Source organism: Sylvia atricapilla, chromosome 5 (genome assembly GCF_009819655.1).
Source record: "Sylvia atricapilla isolate bSylAtr1 chromosome 5, bSylAtr1.pri, whole genome shotgun sequence".
NCBI classification, from domain to species: domain Eukaryota; kingdom Metazoa; phylum Chordata; class Aves; order Passeriformes; family Sylviidae; genus Sylvia; species Sylvia atricapilla.
The window spans coordinates 48,538,082-48,564,604 of record NC_089144.1 but is presented as its reverse complement, the minus strand read 5'-3'; the positions used below and the strand labels follow the sequence as shown (position 1 = coordinate 48,564,604).

Below are 26,523 nucleotides of genomic sequence, written 5' to 3'. Positions count from 1 at the left end.
TTCCATCCTCGGTGCTCTTGCTGGGCCCCTTTAGGTACTGACAGGCTGCTCTAAGGTCTCCACAGAGACTTCTCCAGGCTGAACAACCTCAAGTCTCTCAGCTTTTCCTCATGGGAGAAATGTTTCATCCCTCTGGTCATCTGTGTGGCATCCTCTGGCCTTGCTCCAACAGATCCAAATCCTTCTTACACTGGGGCCCCCAGGTCTGGGTGCAGCACTCAGATGGGATCTCAGCAAGGCAGAGGGGCAGAATCCCCTCCTTCCCCTGCTGCCCACACTGCTTTAGGTGAAGCTCAGGACATGTTTGGCTTTTCGGGGTGTGAGTGCACATCAACAGGTCATGTTGAGCTTCTTGCCCACCAGCAACACCCAAAGTCCTTCTCAAAACCTTCTCCTGCACTGGGCACTTCTTCATCTTCCTAGTCCTTGCCTTTGCCTTCTGTGATTTGAGCCATGTGCCTGGAGCACTTGCCAGTGAAGATTCCACTACTCCTTTTAGGTGGAAATAACCCTGGTTTGGCTTGGGGTGATTTGCACAGTGGGGATCACCTGTCTGAAGAGAGATTGCAGTGGCAAGAAGTAGATGCCACAATGAATAAAGTACACAAAGTGTTATGTAATAGATAAGGTAGCAGAGGCTCTCTTTCTAAGGACATAAAAGGGGTCACTTTGGTTTGGATCATAACTGGACAATCAGGCTTAAATATTAATTTCTATGTTACTTAACAAAAACAAAGAGAATACTTCACTCAAGAAGTGTGAAACCTCATTAACCAAGGTCATGGTGATTCTAAAATGTAGTGTGGCCTTTCTTTTTTCTTATTTTTCTCCCTGCCAGTCCCTGGATGTGCCTCATCCCAGGTGGTTCGTTGAGGTACCATACCTTGAATAGCTTCCAGAACCAAATTCATGCCTGCAAAGTAATGTTATTTTATCCTCTTTAGCCTTCCCACACTCAGCTTTTTTCAGAGAATGGAAATGAGGCCAGGCAACATATGACAGAGCTGATCAAAATATCAGGGAGATTTCTGACATCCTAGATGATACCAGCAAAATGGAAATGGTTGGTAATTAGGTTACTGACTTACCAGTGCTCCTGAGTGATTAACAGGCTTCAAGTCCCTACATAACTTATATTGTATCTCTAGTATTGGAAACTAGTTTGGGCAGCAATGAATTCTGTACAAAGACTTTCCTGCCAGAAGAGATGTAATAAGGAATATTGAGCTTAGCAGTGTTCCCTGGGGCTTGGATTAGGTGCCTAATACCTCCTTTCCCCAGGTTCTCTTCTCCACCCACCAGTGACAGCACTGGCCGCTTTCCAGGAGTCAAAAATAGCCATACTCCTGGATTATTCTATACCTCTGCTGTAAGGAAGGCAACTTTTCTGTACTATTAAAACTGTATACTGAACTCCTAACCTTCATTACATAATGCTGCTGCTTCATGTATCTGCATATGGGGGCAACTGTTCCTCAGACATAGCTTATACTGTGGGTTAGATGAATTTCTGTTTGTTTCCAAGACACAAGTATAAATTACAGATGACCTTGATCTTAAACTGGTAATTATATTCACTTCTGGTTGCTTCCACTAAAACCAGAGAAAGGTCAGATCAATGCAGTTGCCAGCTGTTTCTAAGCTCAACCCTACTGATGCAGTAAGCAACTGTTTTGTCAGTGTCAGTTTTGGGAATTCTAGAAGTCTGTTTTAACCAAAATAATGAGGGGAGTGGGGCAAAACATTGGAACACTCATAAGAAAACGTGTGAGTTTTCAATTTCATTCAATAGTCAGTCCTATTAAGTTTCACTATAATGAAAGAGTGAGCTTCCACATTTATGGACAGTATCTGAGAATAGAGAACTTAATTCTAGCTGGACATTGTGGAATGTGTGGAGGAGGATCTACACCTTGATATGTTTGTTTCTGGGGTGTCATTTCAGAATTCCTTGAGTATTTTAGCTGTCAGCTGTTCTTGTACAGATTAGAATGGTTTGAGGGCGGGGGGCTTTCTGCTCTTCATGGCTTAGGGGACCAGTAGATACCAACATCTCACTGTTTTTTATTTCATGTGCTGTTGAACTAATGCTGTCAAACTTCTTGGCCAGCACTAGAAGTGGTTCTTTGATTACTGAGTACTGCTGCATCAGAGGGTTTTTTAGTTAAACACCCTTCTGTCTGTACAGCTTAATCTCCCTATTTATCTGTTTAGGTCCCCAATTTGCTGGGAAGAATTTCTAGACTAATAGTGTGAGAGTGCAGCCTGACATGGTAGCAGAGCTCTTGAGAATGTTGGTTGCTTGTCAATTTAAGGACAGTTTTATTGATCAGGTTCAGCATAAGCCAGTTTGCATTTACAATTCCCAAGAGCTTTGACTCAGTAAAACACGTCTTCTAGACAACTTAGTTGCTATTTACTGTTAGGATTGGTACTTGTGCATTGCAGAAGAATTTCAGGGGGGCTGTCTTGAGGTTTAGCACATTATGAATGCTGTGCATGGATACTGGGTACCTTAAATAGACTGTTTTTCTTATCATACCGTCCTCTTTGAATTCAGGCCTTTTATATTTAGCAGAATGTGTTATGGATCAAATGAGAAACATCAGAAAACTCAAGATGTAATTGCTTCATAGTACAGCAGAGTAATTCAGGCTTCCTGAGGGCTTGGGAATACCCTAGTATAGTAAGAGAAAAACTTGAGGCATTGTATCAAAATAACATTGACATTTAATGACTGCTTCCCATGGTTTAACCCCAGCTGGTAACTAAGTACCACACAGCTGTGAGGAGCAGAATCAGAAGGAAAGTAAAACTCACGAGTTGAGATCAGAACAGTTTGATAACTGAAACAAAGTAAAATATTGTAATAACAACAACAGCAATAATAATAATTGCAATGAAAATGAGAGTAGAACCCCAAGGAACAGCTGATGCACAGTGCAGTTTGCTCACCACCCACTGACCGATTCCCAGCTAATCCCTGAGTAGATATCAGTCGCTCCTGGCCAGCTCCTCCCAGTTTATGTTCTGGCCATGACATTCTGTGGATGGAATATCCCTTTGGCCATCTGAGGTCAGCTGCCCTGGCCACACTCCCTCCCAGCCTTTTGTGCACCTGCTCGGTGGCAGAGCTTGAGATGCTGCAGAGTCCTTGACTCGGGGTAAGCGCTGCTTAGCAACAGCCAAAACATCAGTGTGTCTCCAGCATTATAACGCACCAAACCCGAAACACAGCATGGTACCAGCTACTGGGAAGAAAATCAAGTATATCCAGCCCAAACCAGAATATTATTAAGTATTTAAATTCAAATAAGTGTCTGTTTGAGGAGGTGTTGCATTGTTGCACCACTTCTTTCCCTCCCTTCTCTCTCAGAACCAGTCTTAAAGATACAGAACTTAATATGCAGCATAAGCAAAACAGATAACTGGGGATAAAAGCATCACAAAGTCACCTCAGGACACCCCTTTTGTCTTTGAGGATATATTTACCCAAATTCAGGGCCTTCTACCAGGAAATGTGCAGTTCTGCAGCTTGTGATGTGAGGCTGTGTGAACAAGTACTGACAAGAATGCAGCAGGTCTGTTGAGCTCTTGCCAGGGGTTTCCTGGAGAAATTTCCTAAAAGAGAAGATAAATATAAAAGGGCAGATGAATCCAGATTTAAAACTTTGAACTTCTTACTAACCCTTAAAAGATCCATTCCCTTTTAACACCCTTCTGCAGTCAGTTTAGAATTGCCATGTGCATGGTTTATGTATTTGTTGCTGTGCAGTACAGAAATTGGTGACTGTCTAGATAATAATTTTTGAGAGGATTAAGGAAAGGATTTCAGGAGAAATCAGTTGCATCTATTTAAATGGAATGTCTTAATTGACTTAATGTTTGAATGTATGCAGCATCTAACAATTATAAAATACCAAGATTTCCTTTCTTATTGTGCACACAGTGCTGGGCACTTCCTTACTTCAAAGTGCTTTTTCTTGACATGAAGTGGAGAGTGAAGTGCTTGGTGTTGTGCATTCTGGATCCTGTTTTTGGCACTGCCACCAGACTGTTGTGAGATTGCCTTGCTGGTATTTAATCTCTGTGTCTGGACTTGTGCAGTGCCTCTGCAGTACTTACCTACTTCCAAAATAGGTTTGTTTTAGTGTCCTAGTGCTTGCAAAGCATTTTGAGGCCCTTGGATGAGAAGTGGAGTTGGAATACAAATAGGCAGTTAATGGAACTGAAGTGGGTGAGGGTGAAACTTCTAGGAAAAATCCTAAAACTCAATGTGACATGAACACAGATGGAAAATGAGAAGCTAAAAATACTACTGGAGATTTGCTGCCTTCTCTACACCTTAGTGATAATGTTTGCTAAATTGATAGCACACTTTAGAAACTTTACCCCAAAGGTATTTCTTAGAAAGAAATTGCAAGGGAGTATAAGGACTTTCAGCATTTCAAGCTCAGAGCTCACCACATCCCTTTTGAACTCCCTGGAAAAGTTTCCATCTTCCTTTTCAGTACTTGGTCATATGCAATATGCTGCTGTTTCTATCGGGTTTGTTTTATCTGACACAGTTCTCAAACAGTTGTGTGGAGGTAGAAGTAATTGAAATGCTTGGAAAAGACAAGTGAAAACAAACAGGTAGTGTTTCACATTACCACAAAACCACAACCTTTGGGAAATCCATAATGAAGATTTTCCTGAGAGTGTATTAATTCCTTCCCCCTTTTGCATGTGTTTCAAAGTAGACTCCTTTATTTGAATTTCCATAATTCCCCAAGGCCACAGCTAAGTCTGTGCAAAATACTGAACAAGAGATGACATGTACCTTAATCAGATGTTAAGATAGTAAGCTAAGAAAAGCAAGTCTAGAGGTACTGGATGATTATCAAAAAATAGCTTCTAGTAAAATAGCCAGGTATTCTCCCTTTTGGAGGAATTCATTGTTCTCAGATTCCCAGTTCTCTCCTGCATCTTCAGCATGGAAGTGCTGTGTAAAGGAGTAACCTTGGCAGGATTTCATGGGACTAATGCTTATATTTTACAGAACAAGGTAATACTGGAGGGGAATTGAGATCCTCTCTCAAGAGGAGCTTCTCAAGCCTTCCAGGAATTGCCAGAGTTGCTGGAATCGGACACACTCGTGCAGACAAGGAGTGATTCTGTTAGGAATGTTATCTCTGATCAGACACTTACCATTTCAGGAGGCAAGCTCTGTCAAAGCTGAGATAAATAAAGGACTCTGGCAGCTTTCATGCACCAGCTAAGCAGCCTGTCCTGTTAAGAAAAACAGCTCCCTTCAGATGATCTATGCAATAATGTTCATGGCCTACTGACTCTTCCAAAGTAAAAGAGTCAGATTCTAAAATGTGTCCTATTTTGGATGTTGCTTGTGGGTTTTTAGCTGGTCAGTTGATTGTTGAAGAAGCTACACTTGGCTTTGAGGTGGTTTCCCCTCTCTGGGTACTAACACAGCTTTTCTTCCTGGCAAATGCAGCCACATCAGCCCTTTTTTTCACTTTTGAGTGGTTGCTGACTTTTGTCTCTGTAGGCACAGATGAAGTGACCAAGTAGGAGGTCAGGTACTGGCTGAGTGCACCCTGCAGCTGTCTCCTGCCAGCAAGCTACAAAATATCTGGGGAATACAATGTCTTGGTTAGAGAGACACAGCTTTCCTCTCCCGATGAGCTTTAGGTCTGTGAGAACTGCGTTGGAATAGACTTTGCCCATGCATTAGCAGCAAAAATATATTAGAGAGAAATGAGAGTTGGCAGCAAGCTTCAGAATTCCTCAGTCTTATTTATATTTTTATTGTAGTATTTTTATGGGTTTTTTTAATTGTAGTGTCAAATTAGTTGGTATGAACTTTTTGAGTATAAAATGGGGAAATTGTCCATCATCTGAAGACTTCAGTTATACCTGTATCTCACACTTACGCTCATCCCTTGTGTAAGTTTTTTTATAATTCTTTGTATAAATTGAAGTGCAGTGTTTTTTCTTCTGGTACTTGATGGCTTCATGGTGCAGAGAGTTTGCCATCAGCAGTATTTCTCTTGTTTCATATTTGGTAATGTTGGGCAGTGGCTTTGCAGACAGCCAAATTGGCTAAATGCATGGCATCTTTTAGAAACAAAACTAATATGTGAAGTAGACTAAATAGTCTGTGTAGTGCAAATTCCTAGAAATCCCATGCTTAAACTGGTAGTCACTGGAGTTTCTGTATCATATTCTCTGATGCAGAACTATTTTCTTGGCAGAGTGGAGGGATGTGACCACTTTTGCATCTCGAGTGTACAGATATGTAAATTAATAAGAGAAAGTGCTGGGAATGCCCTTCCTTCTTTGAGATTTTGAGGCATGGAGTGCTTGTCAAGCTCACAGGACATCTTGGCTTGACCACATCTTTTTGCATTAAAGTTCAGGTTGATTTTCCATCTTTAAAGATTTTTAACACAATTGCATTGAGTCACTCGCACTTAAAGTTTGTGCTGTGATAGAGAATCAAACAAATCCTGTGAGTTACATGGGGTCGTTCTGGTGAGAAGGGCTGTGATGATTTGTGTTTTGAAAAACTTACCTGAAGGATGATATATGTTCATGAAATGCAGCTAAACAGATACCAGCTTGATTTTCAGTCATTCTTCTACCTTATAGTGATTGCTACCAATCTTTCTCCCCACACCTAGATATTGGAGTATTGAAACAGCCTTTTTATTAAGAACTCTACTCAATTTAATTATATGGCAATTGTTTGTTTGTTTGGCTTTGGTGTTTTTGTTGGATTTATTTTGTTTGTGTGGGGGGTTTTTGGTTTTGTTTGTTTGGGGTTTTGTGTGTTTTTTTTTTTTTTTTTTTCTTTGAAAAAGCTGACAAAAAGCACCTAAGATGGTTAGAAAACAAAATGAGTGAAATAATATCAAACACTTAAAAGTTCTTGTCCTTTGATTTTCAGAATTCTTTTTCTTGTGAACTTTGCAACTATGACAGGGTTTGCATCTGAAGAGAATAAGTTAAAAACAGCTTGTGGAAAGACATTCCTATTAAAGTCGCTGGGCTTTGCTGATGGCTCTGTGGATATAAAGAGTTCTGAGAAGTACAAAACTTGGGGGTTTTTTTAAAATAATTATTTTAGTATTTTCCTTGTTTGTTTCCCCTGACCTTGATGTTACTGTGTTACCCAGACTCCTGTGTTTTTTTGCTGTCAACCAGAGTGGCAGAGCAAAATTCGAGGTCAGTTCCCCTTTTGCTGTGAGCTCAGAGTTGGGTAATGTAGCAAGTATTGCAAAAGTAGATTTGGCTGAGCTGGTGTCACCATCAAGAGAGAGAATGAAATGAGACATGAACCCCAGTGAAAAAGGCAGTTCATTCCCACTAAACTTTGCAAATCAAAGCACAATAGAAGGCTTAGCAGCAGGAAATGGTGGAAACCACAATATCCCTGGAAATGTAAGGCAATGTTGTCACCTGGCCAAACTTATTTATTTATACCATGAAGAAGCTCTGTAGTTCCATCTAAAGGCATGGCAGCTACTTGCCCACATCATGGAAGGGTTAAATCACACTAAGGAAGAGAGAAAAAACACTTCTGGCAGTGGTCTTTGAGAGTTTATCTTTGAGGAGGGGAATTGGAAATAGATGCCAGTAATTATGTAAAGACCTTTGTAATTTTGTGTGAAATATGAAGGTGGTACTGAGTGAGTAACTGTCCTGGAAAAAAAACCTGTTAGGAATAAAGTGAGAAACTACCAAGGATGAAGAAAGGAAACAAAAACTGTCATGGAGGTTAAAATGTGTGAGGATAAAGTAAATGTTACAAAGCTCATGCTAGGTTAGACTTTGCAAAGGATAGCAAAGCAAAGAGCTTCATTTCTTAAGCATGTGAGTAAAAGCAAGGTAAAGGAAAGAAGAGTGTTCATAGAGAGGATGGAGCTGACATAAAAAGCAATTTTATGTGTATCAATCAGATAGACATGGGAGCAAAAGAGTCAGTGTGCAGCAAGCTTGGGAAATGAAGACTGACTCGGGGAAATACTGTGCGACCGCTGGGTGATAACAGATGTCCTGTGGATAAAGAACTAGAAAGAAAACATAACAAAATAAAAAACATTTTAAAGAGATCTGAACAAGTTATCAATTAAACAGTAGATGTAACACCTTCTTTTAAGGAACAACTAAAACCTGCTAGTTCTGCAAGGGAAGTCCTTTGACCTCATGCAGGTAAGTGCTATAAAATGTGGCATGCGTTCACTAGAGACTGTGCTGGACTGGCTTGAACAGCTTTTATTGACAACTGATACCTCCATGAGGGAAATTGTGGTGCACTTGAGCAGTCTGGACTTCAGTAAAGCACAGGAATGCTGACACATGGAAATAATTATTGGAACTGGATAAAATGAGGGAGTTGTACATGAAGTGTGAGTAGCTAAGAAGCTGGCCTAAATTAGAGATGAAAGGTTTTCCTAAAAGAGGAAATAATGGGGTTGGATGTCACCTACAGGCTGTGCAGTGTCCCAAAAAGTGATCTGGGGACTGATCATTGTAATACTGTCACTAAGGTTTACCAGCCAAAAAAGAAAAAAACAACAAGGAAAAAATCTGCTAATGAAATTCAGTGCTGAGGCAATGTTTCAAACCCTCATCAATGCAGAGGAGGACAGGCATATCATTCACTGAGAACTGCAAAATGTTGCCAACTGTAAGATTAAATTTAGCAACATAACAGTGGAAAGTACCAGGTCATGCACTAAGAAGATGTTGAGAATTTTGGCTACCAACAAAGTGCTTATCAGTTGAAAGCAAAGGAGGAGAAAGATCTAAACTTCATAAAAGCCAGCCAGTATTATGTGGCATATAAACAGGCAGGTGTGCTCTCAGCATTGTATCAGATGAGAGATTTGTGGCAGGGCCTCATCTGGAAAGCCACATTCACTTTTAATCACCCAGATTCTGGAAAGATTAATCCAAACTGGGACAGGTGCAGAGACCATGGGGATGGTCAGTACTCTGAAGAGCTTATCTTTAGTGAGAAGAAGGCTTGGCTTGTTTAGCAAAGCAAAACAGAAGTATTGAAATAATGGGCTCTGTGAATAGTAGGCTGGGTAAAGGGTCAACAGTGGCATGGTATTCAAGCTAAAATACTGCTATTTAAAAAATAAATGCAAGAAAACAGGATAGGATACAATAAATTGAGTGCTGCTATGAATGAAGCTTCTCAATACTTTTCTACAACTGTCTGGTTCACATAACCTTGCAATTCTTGGGGATTTCTGGGGTTTTTGCTTGCAAATGTCTCTTTGAGATTTGTCCCTATGATTCATTTAATTACAAACTCTGATTGAAAAGTAAATCAATTCAAGTCTATTAAAAGCTTTAAAACTTGGCCTGTTTCATTCCTTCCCTCATCTTTAAGTAGTAACAATATTGTTTTGCTCCTTAACTTTGTAGATTTCCCTTGGCTGGTGCCAGTTTTAGCATCAGGGTTGCCCCAGAGCATTCCTATGCTGTGTCTCAGATAATACATCCAGCCTGTGCCCAGACCTTCCCTAGTACTTACCATACAGACTTCATTGCATCTCTAGTTTTTGCAGCTCAAATGGCCCTATTTCCTCTCTCAACTAGGACATTTACCATTCTTTTTAGCATCTGTTAGCCAAAACCACTAAGATTCCCTTTTGCAGTCTGGCTTCCCAGTAGTGGCGAACAGGATAATGACGTAAGGTATTCTCTCGCTTTATTTACCTCCCTCTGCCTCGTGCCCCTTTTCTCCTAATCACTCGGTTTTCTCAAGAGTGCGAATTCCTGACTGCCGGATTTGTTGTTTCTTGCCTGGCTCGTTCTCAGGTTCCAGTGTGAACGGGCTGGAGGAGCCCAGCCTGGCCAAGAGGCTGCGGGGCACTCCGGAGCGCATCGAGCTGGAGAATTACCGCCTGTCCCTGCAGCGCGAGGAGGAGCTGGAGGAGGTGCCCGAGGAGACCCTGGCAGAGCACAACCTCAGCAGCGTGCTGGACAAAGGGACAGAGGAGGATGTGCCCAGCAGGTCAGCACACATTGCCCAGCAGCTTTTTCTGCAGACTTTGCCTGGCTTTCCTTTTTTCTTGAACTATTTACCACCTTGCCCTTTCTAAAGTTTTTGAAACACACAGATTATTTCTCTTGTGTTTTCTGTTCTAAATAGCTCGCTACTGATACAGTCTTGCAGTGTATAATAAGCCCCTGAAAATGTATCAAGTCTGAGGGTTGACCTGCAACTTCTTAGATTGGCTTGATAGAGAGACAACTTCTCTGGGTGTGCTTTGTAAAAGAAAATGTTTTAATAATGACAAAAATATAAAACAGTATCAAACAAAAGAAATCTAAGTCAAACACAGCATAGAGAACACTCTTACACTGCTAAGGCACTCCAAAAAAGCAATTGAGCAGTTCTGTGCAGCCTTTTAAGTACTGAATGGTCCAGGTGGGCTTTTTGGCACCTTGCCCAATGAAATTGGCAGCAGGTTTTGAGGTACAGGTCCAGGTGTCCAACCAGTATCTCTGCTTGGCACCTCCCAGTGACTGAAAAAAGAACGTGGAAGTTTCTGGGTCCTTTACCTTACAAAAACAGCGAGGGGTGAGTCTTAAACCTTTCCCCATATGGGAACACCTGCTTGGGTGTGGGAGTCCATTCCTATACACTACTCTCAGAAGACACCCACAGCACCGTAATAGCATGAGATTACATTCTAAATTGGAAGGGATTTTTGAAATTTAATTTTTCAACTGTATCAAAGGTGAGTGAGTCTTTTGAGCAAACAGAACATGCATTCAAATGGAAGGGAGTTCCGAAGTTACCTTCTTTTCTGTATGCTTTGCATTACAATTCTAAACTATGTTTCATTTCAAGATTTAGGCTTGACACACTTGTAATCCTGACTGAATGCTAGTCAGGATTGCAATGCTTGAGAGATATTAATGAGAAGCAACAGCTATGGCTGTTGAAAAATGTATTGTACCTTCATGATAATAAATTGAAGGTATATAAATGTGTCTTACCTTCATGAATTTCTTTTTATCTGTGAAATTCTGTGCAAGCACACCAGGATCCACGTCCATGCAGATAGAGCTACTGGAAACAATTTTTCCAAGAGTCATTGAGAGAAAATCCTTGAGGAAGAATGTTAATGAACTTTATAATCAATCACATACTTCTGCAGTCTTGATCTCTTAATACAATTTCTCATCTACTTGTCTTTGTAGCAATAGCAGCCCTTACCTTCATCTACTTGTCTTTGTAGCAATAGCAGCCCTTACCTTTTCAGCTCTGAGTCTGTCCAGCAGTCTTGAAATAAACTCAGAAAATGCTGTTATTTGTTTGCTGAAACTTAGATCCTACAATCATATTCTATGTATGAATTACCTGCAGATATAGATCTGTATGGGAATTTGAATAATCTTGGCCTGTTTGTGGGAGATACAAACTGTATTTTCTTAACTTATCCTTCCTTTCGTTACCTGGTCAGGTTTAGGAATTATATAAACTATGGCAATATAAGCATTGATTATCTCAAGGGGTTTTACCCCTTTATGTTTCTGCTTCTAAAATGAAAGTGTGGCTCTATTGGCTGTTGTTATTCTTTATCTTGTTTTCAGTAAATCAAAGACACAGTAGGCCTGCTCAATAAATGGCAGAAAACTTACAAAGGCCAAGAGCTAGTTTAAAAAAAAAAAAAAAAGTGGAGTTTTGGCATGAAGCTGATGGTCATCTCCAGGAGGTGTTTTGTGAGATTCTGGAGATTGAGGGCAGTACGATATTAGGTTAGCAAATTTTATTTTTGTCTTGTAGGTTGTTACATTTAGTTCATTTTGTCCTACATTCATCCCTAAGCTTGTTATCAGTGAGAGTATTTCTGTCTGTAACAGACTGCATTGTGAATTTTTCCATGTGAGAGGCAGTGTGGGCAACTCACATTCTGTCATAAGGAGAAAAAGAAAATACATCAAATTCCCTGTCAGTTTGACCTGGAAGAATTTATATTCCAAATCCAAATATGGCAAGCAGGTTACTCAGAAAATGGACAAGGCTTTGTGGGGCAAATATCAGAGAGAGCAGAGAGAGAATTTTCTAGAGGATGTAGATATTGGGTATCCAGCTGTATCCAGCTATATCCACTCTGTGGATAGACTGCAAAGACAGAAAGACTGAGAAGAAAAAAAAAAAGGAAGAAGTCTGTCTAGTTTTTCAGCAACAAAAAAAAGAATTTTGACTCCTGCAACCAAGCTAACCAAGGCCCTGATTTAATCATCTTCACTGTCTTGGTGCAGCGCTGTAGGGTTAGGAGCAGTCAGAGGAGATGGGGAACCCTTTGTTCTCTCCATGTTTTACAAAGGATGAGTTGGGTGTTCAGGGTTCGCTGAGGTGGCTGATGGAAATCAGGCAGAGACCTCACATTTTGGTGCACACACTGCAGAGAAAGTTTATGGGGAACAGTATTCCAAGTATATTTTTTCAAAAGAGAGTTAATCTTATTGAAGTTTCAATAAGAAAAAAGATGAATTAAGCAACTAAACCCAGACTGTGGGTTTTATATGTCTTATTCATTGCCTTTAAGTTGCAGTAACCCCCAGTGTGCCATCTCCAATGTTGGTGTCGTGGCATGTGGACTTTCAAAGGAGTGTCATAGGACAGCTTGTGTTCTGTAGGTCTGTATGGCAAGGGAAGAGATTCATTGCCAGAGTTCAGGTTTCAGTTCCTCTCCTCAGCACTAAATCTGTGTGCATACACCTTTTTCAAATGAGACACTCAACTGCTTATGCAAATTCCACAGAGCAACCTACTTTGGTCTTTGATTCCTGCTTGATAGAAAAATAAAATTTCAGCTGCTGAATTAATTCCTATGACACAGGGTTTCCATGCTGAAAGGAATGCTCACTATACCGGGCCATCTCTCACTGCTGTCTTTCAGCTTCTCGTTTCTCAGTATTCAAAGGTCAAACAAAAGCCAAGTGATAAATAAAAGCCAAAGAAGGTAAAGTGAGCTGTGTGGTGAAGAATTTGTGTCGTCACTCCTCCATGCGATAAGCCGGCTGGTGGAAGAGCAGCAGCTCATCCTATCCAGCACCCCTGGCAACAATTTGAGAAGCACTAAACCTTATTGACAGCACACCAAGCCCCAGCATGCCGCACCTGTCAGGTTTATTTCCATACCAAAGGGTGGGAAAGTAAATCAGGGAGAAAGGGAATATCACTTTTTATCTCTGTGACAGTATCTGTGTAAAGCCTTTGGAGTGTGCTCTGGCCTCCATGCGCCAAGCATGAATACAACAGTGTTTCTATTCTGTATTTCACATGTGAAAATCAGGCGGCATGTTAAAAACAACTATTGAGTTTATGCTGTGAAAAAGTGGTCTGTAATTTGAGCAAAAATAATGTTATTTCTATGCAGAACAGTGAGGAGAATTTAAGAGCCTGTGGACAGAAATGTGTGACAATCAGAGCATGAACAAAGTGTTTTCCTTATTAGGTTTGCTATCAAAAGTAGGCTCCCAGACAACTAGATGAATAAAATTATGTAAATATGGTAGTACAACAGCACAAGTTGTATTTTATAGACCTGCATGAGGTGTAAACTTCATTACTTTCAACTTGTTGATTTTCCCTTTCATTGTCCATATGGAATGGGTTCTGCCAAAGGCTGTTAGCCTGTAATAGTGGGCATAAGGAAGCAGCAGAAATACTATTCTTAGGTTATTCAACCAAACTTATATTCACATAAGTTGAATAGCTTCTGAGTATTCATATTCAATATATTATTTAAATAATATAATAATTATTCTCAAGCAGTTTTGTCCTTCAGTCAGATGAATGGGGCCTTTTAAGATTTATAGGTGAAGCATCCAGCAGTTGCGTTAATAAATGCAAGTTCTGTTATGACAATGGTAAAAGGTAATTAAGGTAAAACAAAGCTAGAGCACCTTTTCACCCTGCAGAGAGGATCTGTGAGTGTGTTATAGTTCTCATTCATTTGCCAGTGATAAATGCAAACATTTTTCTCCTTAGTCCCTCTAGATAGTCTGGCATGTAGGAGTGAGCTAGATTAAATGTCATTGGCTAAGTGGTTTCATTTGCTGCCCCTGCTGCATATGCTGAAGAACTATTAGAATTAAACAGAGGCGACTTCTAAAAGGTGCTGATGATTTATTGCTTTGCATGGTTTAGTCTTTGCTGTGGGAATAATAATCTCATTATTGTAATTATCTTTGCACTGCTTCCCACAGTTTCTTGCCACCATGTACACTGTGTACTTAATTGGATACATATTTCTATCTGTGATGCAGAAGAGTGAGGAATTTTGGGGGTTTTTTTCCTCCGTCTCTCCTTAGTTTACACACTGTATCCTTTGCCTGATGTGTCTTGAATTCTTTCTACTCCCAAAGACTTCTCTAGTTCACAGGAGCAAGTGCCAAAATCATCTTAGGTATTTTAGCAGTAGCTGCTGTATCTAAAGACATGACCTTCTACATTCTGACACTGTGAAGAACTCTTGCACTGATTTATCAAGAGCAATGTGATATGAAGAAAATAGTTTCTTTCTGTTGTATTCAATTGTCTTGAATTGTAACAATAAATGCTGCACAAATATTTGGACTTGGCTTCACAGGCACTCTTCTGCTGCCTCACCTTCTATAAAAGAAGCAGGGCAAGGACCATACTGCAACCCACAGGTGATGCTGTCACTAAAAGGCCCATAAAACATTGGAAGTGGAAATCAGTTATGTTTTAGCCTTATGTGTGTTGAAATGACTTGTTAGTGATCTAAGACTAATCAAGAAAACATTGACTTCATAATCTTTAATATTATTATTTATTATTTACAATATAATCTCTTTTTTTCCCCCCCTAAAACAGTAGTTCAGAATCTGAGATGGAGGAGGAAGATGAGGAGGAAGATGATGAGCTACTGCTGCCTCAGCAGCCCCCTTCAGACTTGGGTGGTGTGCCATGGAAAGAGGCCGTGCGTATCCATGCCCTCCTGAAGGGAAAAAGTGAAGAAGAGATTGAAGCTGAGCAAAATCATGAGATTGAGTACAAATATGATGATGATGAGGAGGAATACGAAGAGGAAGAAGATGAGGAGTCAAGTGAAGGTTAGCTTGGTTTATTCTTTCTTTCTGCTAGCCAGCAGGGAAAAATGAGTTGAGTATTTGCCATGCAGAATAAGAAAGACTTGCCTTGGAAAACTTTACTACTTCTTTCACTTCTTGGTTGCTCTGATTTTTGAGGGAGTTATTGTCAAGGAAAGCTCAAGATGGTTCCTTCTGGATACTGAAGGACTTTGCTCACATGACAGTTTAGAGTAGTAATACTAACACAATATGCTTCCCATACACCATGGCAACATGTCAATTCACAGCCCTGTGCTGCTGTATTGGCTTATGGTTGGTTTTGATTATTATTTGGAATTAGATTTGAATGTGCCCTTTGTTCTCTTACAGCAGGAGCTGGAAGCACTGTGGTTGCAGTGTTTTCAGTTTTAGGGTGCCTCGCTAAGGGGTAGTGCCCTGTGACTGTCAGCAGGGCATTCCACAAGAAGATGCTTGTAGTTGTCCCAAGTTAAAAGATGGCCTTGAGAAATAAGGGAGTTCAGGTAGTTCCCATTTTGGCTTTGAAAGATTTCTGTGGAAAACTTTAGGGAAAGACTCCTTCCCCTGTGTTTGTCTCAGTCATCAAAATGCAAAGTTTGTGCTCAGAATGGACATGTTTCCAGTGTTTCACCACCATGCCAGATTTCTCACTGTTCTTGTCTTTGTCTTTATACTCACATTTCCTTTTTGAGGAGACTTGCAGACTCCAAAGAGCTTTTTTTGAAAAGGTCTTTGGCTGCCTGCTGGAAGCAGAGGTCCAGTTTTTTGAGTCTTAGTGGCAGTGTCGTTGATGAGCTCAGCAGGCTCCTTGGCTACTTTGTCAGCGTAGGAGCTGAATGTCCATGAGTGAAGTCTGTGGAAATCAAGACTTCTTTATAAATGTGGTAAACATGCATGTTGTGTGTGTTCAGTCTGCTGAGCAGTGCTGTCCTTGGACGGATGTTGTTTCATTCAAGCAGTTTTCCTGTCGGGCGCTTTGGAATACAGCGGGAGCTCGGAGAGTTGCAGCATTTCCAGGCAGTCTCTCTTTTCTGATCCTGTCCTCTCTCTTTCTCTCTCTCCCTCTCTCCATGGCTTGTGTGTGCACACGGGTGTCTGGTGTTAAATGTGGATGTGTGCTTCCCTCTGCTGTAGAGGGGGAGTATAACCCTTGGGAGAGAGAGCTGCAGCAAGGCCTCTGGCTCCAACGTCTCTCAGATGAAGAGGACTCGGGTACACACAAAGGTACCCGTACACCATCTCCACTTCCACGTCCCCACAGGAGAGGGGAAGGTATTAAAGAGCAGGTCCCACATGAAGAGTTCCTGTGTTTTATTTAATTGTGTTTATTTAACCAGCTCCCTCAAAACTGAATCAGTAGCCGTTGTTCATCTCCTGGTTCAAGTGCCATAAATCAGATCTGTCACTGCTACTGGTTTTTGGAGGGTGGTAAAGCTGCCAAGTACCTCAGGATTTCAAGAAAACCTGGACAATTTGCTTCTGTAATTTGCATGAACAGGGACTTCCAGGTAAAAGAGAGTATCAGATTTGTTCTATACATGCAGACTACTTGCACCTGTGCATTATCTCAGACACATGGGACACATCAGAAGTACTGCCTTTGGACTGCTTGTGCCAGCAGACTTGCTTTTTTTGTTGTCCTCTGTGTGTGTCTGTCTGTCTGTGGGGAGAGTCTGGAAGGAAACTAATCAAGCTACAGCAATCCCTCAAGATTCTTCAAACAGTTACATAATGGTCATAAAATTAATCAGACATTCAAATCTAACTGGTTGTCTCATGTTCCATGATGCATTCTCTTGCAGATTATTTTTGATAGTTTTTTGGTTTTTTTTTTTTTTGGTAACACTTGGTCTTAAGAGCTTATTAATCCCTTATTCCCTCAATGTGTTTCGTTAGAGCCAGAATGTATGAGGAAAATCCATGTGCCTTCCTGCATGTAAGGGGGGTATATTGCAGTTGTCAAACTGCATATTTTACAGTTCATGGTTGTAATAACAGTAGCTTAGCTTCTGACTTTTTTTTTTTTTCCAAGAGAAAAAAAAGGAAGAAGCATTATAATTTTTTTGTCATTTAATTTTTCTGTGATGAGAATGAGAAGTATTAGTAAGGTGGCTGAAGGGCATTCTTGAATAAGTTCCCCCTGTTGCAGTTGCTAGAGTGCTTCAAATCTGACTCTTAAGGAGTTGGTTTGCAGGTGGCTCCTTACTCCAGTAAAGTGAAAACATTGAGCCAATAAAGTGAGAACATTGAGCCTGCCCACAGCTTATAAAGTGCTGGTGGGTGCTACAGTGGAAATGGAGGAAAACTCCCGATCCATATCTAAGAGCAATTAATGCTCAGCTTCTTGCAAAGCTTAGCAGCAGTCCTTGAGGAAAGGTGTTTGAAATTCTCTAGCACTTAGACATTAAAGAAGTGTTAGGTTTGGCTCTAAGCCAAGCAGCAGCCCTTCATGTCTGGCTGTGCTGCTCATTATTTATTGGAAAAGGTGAGAGGGACAGGACAGGCTCAGGCCTCTGTCCAGAGGCACGTGGAGAAACTAAAGATGGGTATGTTACAGTGGTCTAAATCCCAGAGCAATCCACTTTAAACATGCAGATCATGTGGGACCTGCTCTTTCTGAGCCTTGCTGAGTGACTCTGTACTTTGCAGCCGTTGCTGGCAAACCTAAACCTTTTAACCCAGAACTTTGTGTGCCGATACAAAAGCTAACTCTACTCATCCTGGGGCCTGCATGCAAGTGCTTTGGAACGGAGTGGGAACAGCCCAAGTTCCTGTCCCTGCAGGATGGCCAGAGCCTTTGGAAGCCCCTGTGGTTGTGCTATTTGATCCACAAAGTCTCTGGTGAGGCAACAGAGACATAAAGCTGCTGAGTACTTGGCTACCTTGTGAATCCTGCTCTGCATTTGAGCTTGTGCCTCTGAGCCCGTTTCCCTTTAATAACAGTCTGCTGATTCTGTCCTTACTGCAGTTCCTTCTGCCTGTTTCTTCTGCCAAATCTCACACATAGTCATTCCTGCAATGGAAATCCCAAAACACTCTGTCATGTCTGGGGAAAACATGGCTGGGAGAGAGGAACTTGTTAAAATGAGACAGCAGGAAATAATGAGTGCAAGCTCTAAATGCTGCTAATGTGTCTTGTTTCATTCAAACACTAGAGCACCATATGAAAATCTAACTGCTTTTGAGGTTCTAAACTGCTGCAACAGTGCTTTGCCCTACTCAGTGGTAATCCAGTCGTTGTGAAAATTGACTCCCTGCTTTATAAAGTAAGTGGGCATTTTCCTTTCAGGTTGAGACATTTGCTTTTGAAGACCACTCCTGCAGACAGTGTACAGGTGAACACCTGTCCCCTGCAGAACCAATTATTTTTTTATAGGTGAATAAGTGAAGCCTGAGTTACAGAACCACAGCAGACAGCAATAGAGACAGGGTCTATAAATTTAATACCTCAGAGTAAGTGCTCCCAAGGCAGGTGTTCTGCAGAAGCTAAACAAGCTTATCAATTGCTTTAGGTGCCCATTGTTCTCTTTGACAGTCCATAAGTAGCTGAGCTTTGTGTAGGCAGATAATTGAGGAGTAATGCAATTTCTCTTAAACAGAATAATTTGTGTGACAGGAATTCGCTTCTGGGGAGCTGTTAAGACACAACCAAAACGCTGTTACCCTTCAGAAAAAAATTCTCCCTTTGAACACGTCAGTACAGAAGAGCCAGGAGTAAACAAAGTGATGTTTTAGGTGCTAAAATTAGCATGTGCCCATGTGTGCATACGCACATACACAGATGAAACTTTCAGATCAATCATATTATTTAATTCACAAAGTGTGTACCCAGACTAGAAAGAAGTGCCTAACTCAATAGCAGGGAATGAAAAACCTTTTGTCTTGGTGCATCAATCAGATGGAGATTGTCCCTCACCTTTAACAGCAAGACATCTTTGGCAATAATCATAATGAATAGGCTGAAGGAGCTGGACATTCCTGCTAAATTGGTATTTACATACCACATGCTGTAGGACACCCAGAGAACCTCCTTCATTTCAGCAAAGCTTCTGGCAATAGACATGATGTCTAAAGATGTTTTTAAGAACATCCCTGTGCCTTTGGAATGGCATTTCTCAGCTTTGATGGAAGCGTGAGGAGCGCTGTGTTGGTGTATGTGTGCACACAATGCTGAACTTTTTCTGTCTGTCTTGCAAACTGACCTTAGCCAATAATATTTTCTTTTCTTATTTCCTCTCCTATGATGTGCTACCTTTCCTTTCCACTGTTCTCCCATCTTTTCCTCCCTGCCCTTCATACACCCTGCCTACAACCTGTTATGCCATGCCCTCCTCATGCTAGCTGGAAACCTTAGGCTGCAGCAGATTGTAAATCCGGTTGATCCTCTGGAAATCCTGGCAGATGTGCACTGGACACACATCCGTGAGAAAGAGGAGGAGGAAAAAATGGTCTCAGCCTCAAAGTCCTCCACCTCCAGAGGTAATCTCTCCCAAGCCCCACACCATCAGTTCTTGGATCACAGTTGCAGCTGTTTAACTCTGTTGCTTCTGCACCCTTCAAGAGCAATGACTTCAGCAGGGGCAGCAGTGGTTGAAAGGAACTGCTTTCAAATTGCACTGAAATTACACTTGGTTAAACATTTTGCTTTTCAGGTCAGTGTCTGTTGAAAATTGCTGCTTTCTCAGCTCCGTGAGAGTGTGACTTCTGACCTATTTGTCTGTCTGCTTTGACTCCATAGCATTTTTCCTCACCCCACACCATTTGGTAGTGCTGGCAATCAGCCCTCTGTAACTGGCATGGGATGCTAATAGTAGTGTTCTCGTGCTTTTTGTGGCAGTGAGGACTCTACACTTTTTAGGGAAAGCTGAGGTGTTGTGTTGTATAGCTACTACAGCCAAGACTGAACAGGGTCAGCTTCTGTACTGAGCATATTCCTCTGCTGCTTCTTTTTCAAGTTTGTAACTGCATCTGATATTGGCAGGGAATGATGGGAGTCAAAGGGCTTGCAAATCTGATCAGTGGGAGGATTGACTCCCTGTGTTTAAGGTTTGAGAGTGTATCGACCTCCGATGTGCAAGTTACCAGTAACTTAAAGGAAAACTTTGGAGGAGGAAAATGCTGATAGATCTCATGTGAGCACCTTCCAGCAGTCTCTGCTGACCTTGTTCTAGGCTATGGTACAATGCCTTAAGGTAAGTATGTCATAAGTGCTTTATCTGTGGGCTTAAATCAAAGATCACCATGCAGCTGGTGAGCAATGGTTGTCTCTCAGTCTGCAGCCATGGTGACAGAATTGTAGAGGGAGTTTATCTGCTGTGAGAAGGAATGTCTTCCACAGAAAAGTGAAATCAGGTTAAAAATCTGGAGCTCTACCTCATGATACTTGATTCTTTTCTATTCCACATAATCATCTTTTCCTTACAGTTTTAAATGCTTGGTATAGGGACTTTTTTAATCCTGGTCTAGCTTGATACACAATTCCAGATCATTGGCTGTACTTCTATTTGCAATTTGTAGAATGCACTGGGATTTTCTGGTGTGAAATCAGCTCCCTACATATAAGAGATGGGTATTTTGTTCTCTCTTCAGCCACAGAAATAGGCTCTGTTTAATTGTCTGTAACTTTCATTATTGTTAGAATGGTTGATTAACGATTCAAAAGCACTAAGTAAAAAATGTTAGCACAGTTTCTGAAGTTTACAACAATTAAGGTTACTTGTACTTCTGCTTGGGGATATGTGTCGCTCTAGTTTCCAAATTTTTATTTTAATTTGTATTTTATAATCCTTACTTTTTCTGTGGGGTGCTATTACAGTTGCCAGCAACAGGTGATCTTTCCAAATCCCTTTGGAAAGGGAGTCAGTATCTCCTTTCTGTCCCCTGAAACTGGACCAACCTAGGACTATCCTGATTTATGATTAGCTGCTTCTGTTGCTCTGTCATATAGTGGAGGTGTGTGCAGGTATTATCAGCAATTTGGGTATTTAAAAGGCTGTAAGTTTTCAACCTGAGTTCACTAGTCAGATTGTTCCTGGCTGAGGAGCTGTATTCTGTGATCTGAGGTGATTGGAGAGCCCACTTGGCAGCAGCAGTGATCAGGATTGATGTGACAGCCTGGGACAGTGTCACAGTTCCCAGAACTCCCCCTCCTTCTGTTTTGGGAGCTCTTCTTTCTCTGCTGGGCAGCTCAGGTTCTGGGACACTTGGGAGCCCTCTCTCATTGCTCAGCTCTTCCTTCTCTCCGTTTCCCTCCTCTGCAGAGTTCCAAGGGGAGCACAGTAGGAGCACCCTGCTGGTCAGATGCTGTGTTCTCCTCCCTGTGCCACACATATTTCCTCTAACATTACAGATCCCAAAGGAAGATCAGGCCCCTGATATTTGTGTGTTATCTCCATTTAATTCTCAAGCCTGGAATCAGTTGTTTGAAATTGCATCGGTTTTACTCCTGTATTTGCCACTGAAAAACCTCCCTCTGTCACTCTTCTGTTTTAGATGCTGACTGATGGTCTAATTTTGATTTCTTACAATTTATTGTTTTTTAAATTCAGCATCCGACCTTCCCTCCGTACGCCATGAGGCGGTACAGGCGTGGCTGGAGACGGTCCCTGGAGGTAGTTTGGTGATGTTCTCTGTATTCCAATGCACAATAACCCTGCCCTTCTCCATGCCTTCAGCAGCTGAGCTGGTCCTTTAACCCTGGAACTTACGGCCCTGTCGCTACTGCATGAGTGGATGTGGAGGGGGGACGGGGAGTGTGCATGCCCGCCTTGCTCAGACAGCCCCTTCTCGCATGAACTCTGCCCTCATCGTAAACCCTCCCAAGGCAGGCCAAGGACAGCTGCTCCTGGGGGCAGGAATGGAGGAGGGAGCCAGCTGAGAGCTTCGATTTGCCTCCTAAACTGAAGATGGGACCAGTTTTTCTTCCCCTAACCCTTAGACTGAAAGAAGGTGGGGCTTTCTTGCAGTTGAAAGGTTAAGTGACAGGGTGCTTAAAGCGATTGCACTTCTCTGTATCATTTGCAAACTGTAGTTAAGTAGTGAAGTGCTTGTCAGCACAGAAAGTCTGAGATTCTCAGTGACCAGGGTTCCAACATCGAAGAAAACAGGAAAGAAGAATAAGTTGAAGCTAAGATCTTTGGGAATAGTGGTGGTTGTTGTATCTCTTTTGATCTGGCATTCACGTTATTCAGGAAAGCCTCAGGAATGGTGAAGGATGGTAGAGCTCAGCTGATTTTTTTTTTTTTTTTGGTGGTCTCTAAGCTTTATTACAAGCCTGAAGATTCTGAGATGACAGTGAGGGAGTACATTGTGTAAAGCTGTGAAGGTGTCTAAATTAGTGGAGCAGTGTGTGCTAGGTAGTTGATCTACAGCTGAGTTGCTTTGGCACATCAGAATAGCCAGCTTGCCTTTAAAACTTTGCTGCTGCTGCTGCTTTGGCAAGTCAGCAGTGTTTACAAGGTGTCTGCACACGATGCAGGCTGCTCACAGCTGCCAGCTAATCCCAACCAAGTGCTGATCCTGGTTTCTGGCTGCCCTAGTGTGTAACTTCTGAGTTATTGTGTGACAGCTTTTGGCCTCTTGCTCCTTATCCTAACTGCATATATGTATATGCACAGTATATGTTTCATATAACCAGCCACCTGCAAGCTTCCTGTGTCCCTCAGAATGGGATCCACCCTTGCACCAAGTTGTTACTTATCGATGCATCTGTAATCTTCCTTTGAGTTTTTTGTACCAACCTATTTAAAACCCGGTTTTCTCCTCTCTCTCCAACACAATCTTTGTGTGTGTCACGTCCATTCACGGTTTCTGGATCTGAAGACCCACACATACATAGGGGATTCAGATATTCTTAACAGCAGTCATGTTTTTTTGCAAGTTTTGATTAAGATTACTCACATTTGCTGTTACCATAAAGCCATTCCATGACATTATCATTTCCAAAATAACATAAGCTATTGCGTACCTAAGCAACAATCAGACTGGGACATGGTTTGGTCTTGTTCAGTAGATTTATAAATGCTCCTGTGGGCAATTCAGCCTTTGCCACATGGTTCAGTTTTCCTGTGCTTGATATTGGTCTGGATTTAAAAATCCTCTGATGTAAAAGAATAGGCCAGCACATTATCACACAGGAGGGGAACTGCCTTTTCACAGTAGCTGAACAATACTACAGAGCATAGAAAAAAGGAAATTCTCAGGTTGAAGGAAGAAGACAAACCACCTGCTGAAGGCTGTCTTTTGAAATAAGCAAAATCCAGTATTAAAGGAGAGGCTGCAAGACCTCAATTTAAGGGAGGGTTAGTTTGTTTTCAAGATTGTCGTAATTAGCAATGCTATATAAATAGTTGTTTCAAGAGCCACATCATCACTAGTAAATAAAAAGGATCAGGAACTGAAGTGCTCACCTTTTTTAAATATTTAAATTATGTTTCATGGAAATGCTTAACCAAAAAAGCAGCAAATCATCCATTGCACAGGATTTTTTTGAAAAGTTTTATTATAATTTAATACTGAGATTTATACTCTACACTTTGATCTTGTCTCTTCTTCAAATCCTGTCAAAAGCTGTAGTGTCAGATGTCATAATTTTCAGAGTTACAAATTCAGGAATTTCTTCTTTATTTTGACTCAGAAAATCCAATTGTGGTCTGTAAATAAAAAAAGCCCCAATGTTTTGAATATGTAATTTGAATTACTTAAAAGCATCTCAATTAATGATCTGTTACAGAAAAAAAGGTTTTATATATGTTACTTTAATTACTTTAAAGTATCTCAATTTGTGCACTAGTCGCGTGTACAGCATCTGTACTTCCTTAGACCTTGTTACCAACGACTGCTGTAGCTGCACAGAGTTAAACAGTTTCCAAGTGTAATAATGGTAAATCCCATACCTAGACTCTGTCTTTGATTTACACCCTCAAAGCCAGTTTTAATTTCTACGTGAACAGTCCTAGTTAATTGTGAGGTTTCAGTTTTGACCTAATACACATATGCTATCAAGTGGTGGTAACTGTTCTGTTGTGATAAAGAAAAAACCAAAATGTTCCTGGAAGAACATTAACCTTTATTCTGGTTTGATGTCTTCCCAGTCCCCTTCTTGTTTGATTTTTCACAATGCCTGTTGCTCAGAAAAGCCCTGGCAGCTTTCACTGCAAGGAGTGAGACTCCCCAAGGACAGATATTCCTTGATTCCTCCAGGCAGGAGTCTGGAAGTGTCACTTCACCATAGATGTCTCTCCGGGTGACACATTTCAGGATTTCTTGTTTTGACAGTAATTGATAATCTCCAGTGTAAGCTGTTGGTGCAGTTCAATATCGAACCTTTTCACTGTGTAGTGTTTGTTTTCTTTTTTTTTTTTTTTTTTTTTTCCCTCAATATTTGAATATATTCTAGCTCCATGTGAGGAGGAGGATGTGGAGGATGAGCTGGGCACAGAGCCTGCAGACACAGAAGGGCAGGCAGGTGAAGAGGGAGACACGGGTGCAGAGCTGGACGATGGTAGGGTACCACTATGCAGCCTTTAAACCTCTTGTGTGAACAGAATGTATTGGCATTGAACACTTTGCATGAGGGTACTTAAACCTGGTCTTATTTTTAGAGGTGTGGGAGTTTGTTTCAAATGTTCCAGAGGGAGCCAGGAGTGAGGGACAAAAAGAAAGAGAAGAACCTCAATGTCCTGGATTATGTAATGAATTTATCATGTCCTCTCACCACATGTCTTGTGTCTGTATTCAATACTCATCCTAATGAATAACAGAAGTAGAATTAAATTTGTGAAAGTTCCATAACGCTGTGTCAGAATCTTTTCTTGCTATTGTAAAATTAACTGCATATGGCAGAAAACATTGAAGAGTTTCTGGAGAACTGATAAGGCAGTTACTGATTTAACTCTTTGTACTAACAGTCCAATCATTTACTGCTTACATTTACTTGCTTAAATGACTAATTATCACACCAAAAAAGGAGTGAACATTGAAGTGTTCAGGTGATGGAAGTGGCTAGCACCATGTGAATAGAAAGTATGATGTCCTGATGGACTTGTATCCAAATTCTCTTGGTTTTTCCATCCATGATTAGAAGACATCGCATCTGATGCAGAAGCGGAGTTTCGCTTACGTCAGGGTGATGCAGAAGAGCCAGGACTAAAAGTCTCTGAGGATGAAGAAGATGAAGAAGAAGCAGAAGGTGCTTCTGGCAGTGTGGCAGAAGGTAATCACTCTCTCTTCAGTGCTTGAATGATGTTAATTGCATTTGAGATAGAGTATACAGTTATGGGATTTAGGAGAGGAGAGTCTCTTGGATTTGAACCATCTCACTGCTCTCAGTGGCAAGGTCTGCACTTGCATGAACATTTTGAGAAGAATGTGCTGAATCCATTAATTGCAGCTTTGTAAAATGTGAGAATGCTTCTAACTGGTTTTTCTTGTAAAAGTTGTTGCATTAAAAAGCTTGTACCATTTTGGACATTTAAAAATGTTTCTTGTTTTCCAGATGTCCAATCTAAAGTTTGTAAAAAGCCAAGAAATTTGTCTGTACTTGCTGTGTGTAAGATTAAAAAAAAAAGTTAGAATATTAATGGCTTATGTATTTTTGAAACATTTTTTCTTTCCCTAGATCCATGCAAGCCATCCATCCCTATCCAGCCCTCTAGTGACAGTGTTCTTCCTCTGTCTCCAGCTGCTAGTCCCAAAGCAAAACAAGCAGAGGTAAGAAGGGGAGGCTTTGACATTTTCTACTTAGCACCTGTAGTTCAATAAAACTGTTTGTTGGATAAACTAATGAGGACTAACAGCAGTAGGCTCTTCTTCTTTCCTGTCTCTAATATTTATGTTGATCTTGAAATCTGACTTAATTTAGGCTTAAAATACGAGGTATACTATCCTTCTTTCCTATCCTCAGAGTGCAGTGTCTCTATCACAGCCACACAAGTTCCCATCACAAAGTCCCAGGCAGAATTATACAGAGTATTTTAATTTCAGTGAGCAGTTAAAAATAGGTATATGTGATAAACGTGGGAAGCCAAAGGTAAGGTGTTTCCTGTTTAGCCTGGTCTGGCTTTTATGTGCCTAAAGCTGATTTCATACAGTTGCAATTGAAAATTACAGTAGGAACCAAAGCAGTGCCTCTTTGTTCCAGAGTTCAACATAGTTCAGCTTAAGGAAGTGAGGCATGTCAGTGTTGTACTGTCATGTTGCAGGTATACTGCAGTATGTAAGGGCTGGAAGTACATGACCCTTAAAATGTTCAATTCAAAATTTCCCTTCCAAATGCTTTGTTGATTTGGGTTTTTTTAAAGAAATTGCTGAAATATTGTTTTGGAGAGTTTTGACATAGACCAGTTTGCTTTTGCAGTGGGCTGAGTGTGGTTTGCTGGCAGCAATTGCTGACAACGTTCACTTTCTATTAAA

General features: G+C 41.0%; 1 protein-coding gene across 10 annotated transcripts in view; it reads left to right on the top strand.

Moving 5' to 3' along the window:
• MICAL3 (microtubule associated monooxygenase, calponin and LIM domain containing 3) overlaps positions 1–26,523 on the top strand; it is a 152,917-nt gene that overhangs the window by 94,986 nt on the left and 31,408 nt on the right. For 8 of the 10 annotated variants that reach the window (XM_066319448.1, XM_066319447.1, XM_066319444.1 and 5 more), the window contains 8 exons: positions 9,835–10,030; positions 14,876–15,114; positions 16,246–16,335; positions 19,453–19,590; positions 21,660–21,722; positions 24,509–24,613; positions 25,193–25,324; positions 25,730–25,821. In XM_066319448.1, coding sequence (XP_066175545.1) covers positions 9,835–10,030; positions 14,876–15,114; positions 16,246–16,335; positions 19,453–19,590; positions 21,660–21,722; positions 24,509–24,613; positions 25,193–25,324; positions 25,730–25,821 — 1,055 coding nt within the window. The remainder of the gene's footprint in view (positions 1–9,834; positions 10,031–14,875; positions 15,115–16,245; positions 16,336–19,452; positions 19,591–21,659; positions 21,723–24,508; positions 24,614–25,192; positions 25,325–25,729; positions 25,822–26,523) is intronic. The other 2 variants (XM_066319445.1, XM_066319446.1) reach the window with 1 other exon arrangement.